The 7,961-nt window shown below is 37.6% G+C and overlaps 1 protein-coding gene across 5 annotated transcripts; it reads right to left on the bottom strand.

The window, feature by feature from the left end:
- Positions 1-258: 258 nt before the first annotated feature.
- Positions 259-7,034, bottom strand: LOC4326076 (CDP-diacylglycerol--serine O-phosphatidyltransferase 1-like). Of its 5 annotated transcripts, XM_015771352.3 has the most exons (14): positions 5,822-5,889; positions 5,638-5,723; positions 5,288-5,474; positions 5,001-5,066; positions 4,629-4,688; positions 4,175-4,265; positions 3,207-3,261; positions 3,037-3,116; positions 2,800-2,916; positions 2,628-2,712; positions 1,958-2,049; positions 1,224-1,477; positions 744-832; positions 259-656 (listed from the first exon to the last, which is right to left on the bottom strand). In XM_015771352.3, exons 2-14 carry the CDS (start codon positions 5,669-5,671, stop codon positions 529-531), a joined length of 1,338 nt encoding a protein of 445 aa, XP_015626838.1. In that variant the 5' UTR covers positions 5,672-5,723; positions 5,822-5,889; the 3' UTR covers positions 259-528. The 5 variants fall into 5 exon arrangements, with proteins under 5 accessions (XP_015626838.1, XP_025878174.1, XP_066160638.1 ...); XM_026022389.2 differs by lacking the exons at positions 5,638-5,723; positions 5,822-5,889 and adding an exon at positions 6,794-6,821; XM_066304541.1 differs by having other exon boundaries at positions 5,638-6,797.
- Positions 7,035-7,961: the final 927 nt, after the last annotated feature.

Here is a 7,961-nt window from a genome sequence, read left to right as displayed (position 1 = left end):
CAACAGCAGCAGCAACCGAGCCTGCATCTGTAAAGAAACCCTGGAGCCTGAATTCCTGAAACAACCACTACCTCACACACCAGGTACCGTAGGGATAACAAGAAATCATGGCAACAGACTAGACTGATGGATGCAGAAGCTTTTGACAGCAGTTTGCAATGTGAGTTCATAACTTTGCTGGTGTATTTAATTTTTTTTCAAGAAAGATCTGCATAAGGAGAAACAGCAAAGCAACCTGTGATGAAAACTCAAGAAACAGAATAAATCTTGGTTCATTATTTCCCAGGAATTAGATTGGACCAAAGGAACACTAAAGTTTGGCTGTCAGAGTTACATCACAGGAAGGAAAAGGGAATGCCATTTTGGCTCATGGAATACAAAGGCAAAGACATAAAATTCCTTATGATGATCCTTCTCGAGACCACCAAATTAATGGCTACTACCACATGTACAGATTTTTTTGAATGAATATTTACACGACAATATTGAATGGAGGAGGAAAGAATTGAGAGCAAAGCAACAGAAGAATCATAGCCTTTTCCTTATCATTGTTCGGTAAATTTTCCAAGTCCACACAAGAAGGAACATCATCAGAAGCGACGCCACGGTCGTCCAGGCTATGAACAACCATGACGGCATCGACTTCGGAAAGAGACCTGTTCACAAGCCAACGTGTTCAGAACGGTTAATTTTAAGGATGCAAATGTTGCTTGCAAGCATCAAGAAATTTACATCAAACTCACCATGTCCAAACTTGATGCATAGTAGAAGCTCCAAAATGCAAATAGCTAGGGAAAGCCAACAGAAAGACCCCACCTTTTTAACAGGTTTCCTGCAATCATTCAGACAAGTTATATTATTAATGGGTATGAATTCTGTGAACTTATAGCCAAGCTGTTTGATCCTATTGTAAGCATGCAGTTAGAATGCTGTCTATACTACACACAGTTCACATGCAACCAATGTCTAGCAGACGGTACATATTTATGGTCAACAAATAGTGGCACATCTGCACTGCCATGTAGCATGTCAAGCAGTAATAGTTAATAGCAGGCACAGTGCATCCAAGAAAATCCAGAGTTTCTGTTCTTGAACAGTCGATAATGCTGGATGAGTACAGAGCAACTCATCAAAACATACTTAGAGATTTATTTTTTTTTACAGTTTGAAGCTAATTAAGTTCATACATTCAAAAAAAGAAGCTTAGGGAGTTCAATATTCACCTGTCTTGTAAGTATGTATTGTACTCGCGAATGGTTGGTATCGCAATTAACCACCAAAGGACAAGTCGGTAAACAATCAAGGGGTTTCGGGGAGGAATCCAAAGGCAGAACTTGAGAAAGAATGTGTTAAGTTCAACAATCATGAAAACAATACATAGGCTCAGCACCTGGATGAATCTCCAAGGGCCAAGCAGAGGGTACCACTCATCTTTGTCCCACTGTGCTGGTGTGAACTGGCCTAGCGTCCTTTTTACCTATGGAGAAGCAAAAGGTGAAATATGCACTCACGGGAAAGGCTAACAATATAAAGATCAAGAACAAATAATTCGAAGCACTAGAAATACAGAACATAGCATATAACATTCAAGGGAAAAATTAATGGTTGAGTTTAATACTATACCGTAGTACGGTATTAACCTATGCATAGAAAAAACCGGATTTGAAAGTCAAGATATAAACGTCACACACATAATATTTTCATTTTATACATGTATTTACAGGTACCTAACAGTATGGTGCATATTGGGCTAATTAGACAACTAATGACAAATTGTGTTGGTTTCTCAGTAAATCCTACCTGTATTAGAGTTAATCACCTTAATATGATACTAAGGCAAGATATACAACACAATGCACTGCATAAAAATGGGACAGATGCCAAAAAAAAGAAAAGTATAATGCCACCATATGCTTTGCTGGGCAACTTCATTCCCCTTGACATCTAATGAGCATACCTTACTGATAATATTGGGTTGACGACTCAAACCAACCCATTCATATGTCCTCCCATCAAAGTATCTCACAGTCTTCATTCCAGCCCAAATACCTAAACCAAATAAGGGTCCCAGTCAGGAAGAGTTGAAAGCAACTGTCACTCTATTACTCAAGCAAAAGATACATAACACGATGTTGCAGCAGAGAAGAATCAAACTTATGGGAGGCTAACGAATAGAGGTAAAGACAGACATTCGCATGAAAACTGTCCCGAAATTTTAATCACATGAAATATCTTAGCATTTAAAGTAACAATTATAGCGCACAACTTCATACGAAATAGCTAGTGAAATACCATAGGTACACTTAGCATTTAAAAGATGTCTAATACATCACAAAACTATTAAAACACTAATATTCTGTCTTAGCGATTTGCAGAAAGAGATAAGCAAAACAATGTGAAACATAGGTTTGCCATGATTAACTTTAATATGCTAAGGTACAAAATTCTGAATGAGGTTTCAGTAAATCAGAAGATACTACTCCAGCAGCTTATACAACCACAATAAAGAAAGAAGCCAATAAACAAAAAAATGATTTCTGAATAAACTGAATGAGGGTGTCTAATCTACATTTAAAGGAAATGAGAATTGTATATTAAAAATACTGATAAAATATAAAAAATCTCACCAAACCAATTGCAGATTAATATGTCTAGTACGATGCTATCCCACCAACACTCATTAAAGTTTGGCAGCATATGGCGAAAGGTGAGCTGCAGGACATGTGAAACTATGTAAGGAATCTAGATTCAGAAGACAGAAGCCAAAAATAAATTGATCGTGTAAGATTAAATGCATACCTCCATTAGCTCAAAGCCAATTGATAATACCCATAAAAGTGGTTGGTTTCTTATCATTATAGCCTTCCCCCACCATCCAAGGATATGGGCAATAACAAACTCATCAAAAAGGATCTCCTAGAGAAACCTATATTCAAATCAGTAACTTGAAGCATCTCCAAGACTTTGCAGAACTGGAGTTTTAAGGTAAATCAAATAGAACAAAAAGGAGAAGCAAGTTGGTGAATGGAGTCATACATAAACATTGTTAAACCTGCTTTTCGGATGATCAGGTACATATATGCGGCAGTCGGTTCCATAAGATCTTTCAGGTAATTCTGCTCAAAGGTGGGTAAAAATCAGGTTTTTATTTTTCCAATCACATAACTCTGCACTGCTAGATCATATATGGAAATTAAATTCATTACCAACACCAAGATCAGGGTGAAGATACTTCATAAATTGCCTAGCATCATCACGGGTCTGCAAGATTAAGTGGAACAGAGTATGAATCCCATGCAAACTACAGGTTTTGTTCTCTCTTTTATGATATTTATAACAAGACCAATGATGCACAATTCTCTTGCGTATTTGAGAAGAAAAAAAATATTTATAACAAGACCCTCACTTTTTGAGACATTGTCTCATCTGGTGCATGCAACATGGACCAGTATAGCACAATAGTAAAGATACGGGAGAATAGTCTCTTGGCACTTTGACTAGCTACCTCTAGGAGTAAACCACAACAAGGCAGCATGTTTTCAAATCGGAAACTCGAGGAAAATCACCTCAGTACCGACTAGGATGATTAATCATAACTAATCGCGACTAATTAGGAGACTTTCCGATCAATCGTGGTTAGAATCAAGTTGCCTTAGTACCGACTAGGATGACTAATCGCAATTAGTTGGATGACTTGAAAACATTTCTGGGAAGCTTCCTATTGACTAAAAAAGTTCCCAGGGTAACATAAAAATGGGATACCAGGCTTTTCTTTCCAATGTGTGTTAATCTCTTGAGTCATCCTAGTTCCAAACTGATCTATGTTCACCTATAGTTATACTGTTAAACTTTTGACATTGGTAACCTCATCTTCTGCTGCTGATGTGTAATGCCAATGACGACTCTTTTTTCCTTTAATAAAAATAACCTATTTTTGGTTGGAATCAAGAGGGAAGTGAGGTATTAGTGCACAGTGCAATTCCTTATGCTAATCAATTAAACGAGAAACTGAGACAGGGACTTCTATGCCGTTCATTAGAAAAGAAGTTGATATTATAAGGTTATGTGGAAGAGATAAAAAAAGTAAAAGAATGCAATGCCTTAATAATCCATGAATATCAATGATCCAATAAAAATGTGTTGAGCAAGAGTAATAAGAAAAAGCTGTACTTACCTGGAAAAGCAAAAAAGTTAGAGCAACAAGGTAAACAACTGCCATCCCGTGGACCAGCCGCCAAATGGCAGGATGTGGTCTAATAAGTACACTGAATCATAGTATAAATAAATATAAGTAAATGTTAAACAAAATTACAGAGAAGCCCCCAATGAGGTTATATTTTTAGGAAATGGAACAGTGCCTCACTTTCAAGGGATTTTTAAATTAAAACTGTTATTTAGGAGAATTTATGAAGTTATTTCAGTTTCATGATAAAAGTAACACATCTAGGAAAATGATACAATTCCTCAGTGATATTGAAAAGTTATTTTCAGAAATGGAGTACGCAGGAACGCGTACCCCCTTCTGTTCCATATCAATGTGCAATAGCATTATTTATATCTGCACGGCCATCCCTACCATAAACAGAGTTCGATAATCAGAGTTCGGATAAGGGGTTTATGTGACTCACGTAGAAGGTGCCTGAAGAAATGAATAAGCCAAAAAAACAGCAATCATTGCAAAGACACCCCTGTCAATAAAAGAGAAACATATGACATATCAACAAAAAGGAATCCTTAAATGATAATCAACAGATAAATTGTTGAGAAAAATGATGGTAAAAATAAAATGAACACTCATGTGGTTGGAAACCGACTAGAATTTGCGTGTCTAGTGCAGCAAAAAAAACATCAACACATGAAATCTGCTATGGATCTGACTCGTGTGATTTCAATAAAAAATATTTTGAACACAGATGACCAGGTAACACTAGTTTTAAAGATGTCCAATTAGTGAGTGAATGGTAAAAACAACTACCGTCTAACCTGGATGAGTAGAATACCTTTTAACAGATGAAACGCGGTCAACAGAGAAGCTTCTTTCTGGATCAAGAGCACCACTTGCCCAACTGATAAAGAATGTAAATTAAATTTCTGTTAAACATAGAGCACCTTTGCAAGTCCTAAATATCTTGTTGATAGTCCTAACAATGGTCGAAACTGAAGAAAATAAAACATATTTCAAAAAGGTGCCGTAGGCCAACACTAACAAATGCATAAAACACCTTGATTATTAAAATGCTCTTTAAAATCTTTAAAAAAAATCCACAGATAAAGATTCTGATCTCACATTAAAAAGCATGTTCCCATCAGTAGCAATGAAACTGTGCGCGGTTTGTATGCCCATGCTGTCCATGGATCGATATCGCCAAAATTGTTTACTGATTGTACACCATTGCACTCTCGGCCATTATATTCTCTTCTTGGTTTGTGATGACCATTGACCTCCATGGTGATAATTCTTAGCAGCTTATTATCTGTAAAATTTCCACAATTTTGTATTAGAGTACAAATTCTTACTGGCCTTCAAGAAGATTAAAACAAGTACAATGCAGTCCAACTCTTACTAAAGATACACTTGCATTCAGTGAGACAAATAACTAACAACTGAATAATGTACTACTTAGGCCACGAAAGTACCTACAAGTGGACAACATGAAATGGTCCAACACATCTGAAAATAAACACATCTTCTTCAAGTAAAAATTCTGTATTTGACATATACTCTACACATTAACCCACAGTTAAAGGCTATTGAAGCATAACCCACAGTTGCACCAGGCAAGCCTACAGTACTACTAGCTCTGAAATTCGACGATTTGACCTGCGGAATCTAGATCTTCAGGACGCATTCAAGTTGTATTGCTGGCGAACTTGTGAAGTTCCCATAGCAAATACCCACAGTTCGTGTGGCTCTGATTTTTTTTTCCCATACTAGTAGCAAAGAAGGGTGGTCTGCTGCAATTAAAGGCTGCATTGATGTGAAGATAACATACGAAACCTGAAACAGCAAAAGGCGAGAGGAGAAGGGGAAAAAAAAACTCCATTTGCAATATTTTTTTGGGGGGAAACTCCATTTGTACTTAAAAAGATTAGCAAAAGGAAACGATTAAAAAGGAATAAAATGTCATGATGCAATTACTGTGGAAGTAATCAGGTCCAACAGGGGCGCCGTACAACCCCTCCTAATTAAGAAAGCGCAAAAGCTAAAAGGCAGCAGCTTTTGCAATGCTGCAAAAGATGGGAATTAGAGATGCGCGCATCAAATCGGATGAACTCTGCTGGTGATTCCCACGCATAATAAGAGCGCCCCAAGATGAACACAAAGTAATCGCAATAGACAGGTTTTTTACTGCATTTTTTTTCCTGCAAGGCTGACGAACAAGCAGACTAAGTCCTCTGTCCTTGTAGAGCAAAACAGCAGAGGAAATCAAGAGAAACAAATGCAAGAGTGAATCTGCATTTGGGCAAGAAACAACAACAGGGAACATAAACATAAAAAAAATGTAGCGTTTTGATCAGTCAAAACCACCAGGGAACTCCCAGGAATGATTCAAAACCACCACTGTATTTCACTAGGCACCGAAAATAAAATAAAATAAAAAAGAACCGCTTCATCGAGAGCTCTTCAGGTAACCGTCAATGGCAGAAACCCCAAACCCAAAAGCACCCTAATACTAACAAACAAAAAACAAATACAAATAGACGACAGGATTGCAATGGAGAATACTATGAGCTGCTATGGTGGGATTAGTACATAGTGGCGGCGGCATGAACTAAAATATGAGAAATATACCCCCCAAGATGAAATTTTTAGCAGAATGACACCATGGGAAGAGATGGGGGGAAGAAGAAGAAGAGGAGGAGGAGAAAAAACACCATACGTGGAGGAAAGCGACAACGCCGTGCGCCCCGTACGATCCCGCGTGGGAGGAGATCCAGGCCGTCGAAAGCGATCGAAAGATTTGTTCTTTTCGCCCCCCTTTTTTCCTCCTCCTTTCTTCCTCTTTGGTGGTGAGTTGTAGAGCGAGAGAGATGTGTGCGTGTGTGCACACAATGGAGTCTTACTTAGAGCCCTGAAAGGGAATCTTCTTATAAGAGAGAGAGAGAAGAGATGGTCAAAGAAAAGGAAAGAGAGAGAGAGAGGAGAAGAGATGATGATGATGATGATAAGAGAGAGAAGAAGGAAAAAAGGTTTGGTCTTTGAGAGGGATCATTTGGAGTCTTGGAGGAAGGACTATGCTCTCTTACAGTGGGACCCACATTGATTAAGGGGAAGGGGGAAAAAAACAAAGATGGCACCTTGATTACATTACACATAAGACGCCAAAACCAAACTTAAATTTTGTCTCCCCTCCCACTACCAACTGTGCTTGATGAACGCCACCTCACGCGGCACTTGACCCTTTGTTTATCTCAAAGCTCTTTCGAAATCCAGTGAACTCTGCGTCTACTACAACTTGCTAATACTACAATTATTTATTTATTTATTATGTACTCTTAGTGCTACTACCAAACAGCTTTAGCTAGAGACAAATGAGTATGCATGTTAATGCAGTGGAGTAGGAGTAGTAGTATTTTTGTATGGAAGTTTACTTGAATTTTTCTAACGTGAAAGTTGAGGGGAGTTCATTATAGGGTTGAAAAAAAATAAAGGATTGAAAACACAGAATTTTAATATGAATAAAAGCATAAAACAGAGCATCGCAAAACATAAGAAACATACGTGAATAATCTTTGGATTGACCGTAGTGGAGAGATAAAAACTACATCAAGAAATTTTCTGTAAGGATAGAGCTTGTGTTAAATTTCCATTAAGAGTACCAATGATTGAACAATTTCATAGAATTCAATATTCTTTGTTCCAGAGACATTTAGGGGGGGAAATCCTACGTGATTCAAATCCTAAAAAAATTCTTCATTTCAAAGGGGCATGAGTGATAACATGTTTGATATTTAATTTA

This window comes from Oryza sativa, chromosome 1 (assembly GCF_034140825.1).
Source record: "Oryza sativa Japonica Group chromosome 1, ASM3414082v1".
NCBI classification, from domain to species: domain Eukaryota; kingdom Viridiplantae; phylum Streptophyta; class Magnoliopsida; order Poales; family Poaceae; genus Oryza; species Oryza sativa.
This window is presented reverse-complemented; position numbering and strand designations above follow the sequence as displayed.

What these genes read in the sequence shown, in the direction of transcription:
- LOC4326076 (XM_066304541.1), bottom strand. Translation starts at nt 5,671, where the DNA reads ATGTGTTGGACCATTTCATGTTGTCCACTTGTAG. An exon ending in AATACATACTTACAAGACAG is followed by an intron (nt 833 to 1,223) that starts GTGAATATTGAA and finishes GAATGATTGCAG; the next exon opens with GAAACCTGTTAAAAAGGTGG. An exon ending in ATGCATCAAGTTTGGACATG is followed by an intron (nt 657 to 743) that starts GTGAGTTTGATG and finishes GCTTGTGAACAG; the next exon opens with GTCTCTTTCCGAAGTCGATG.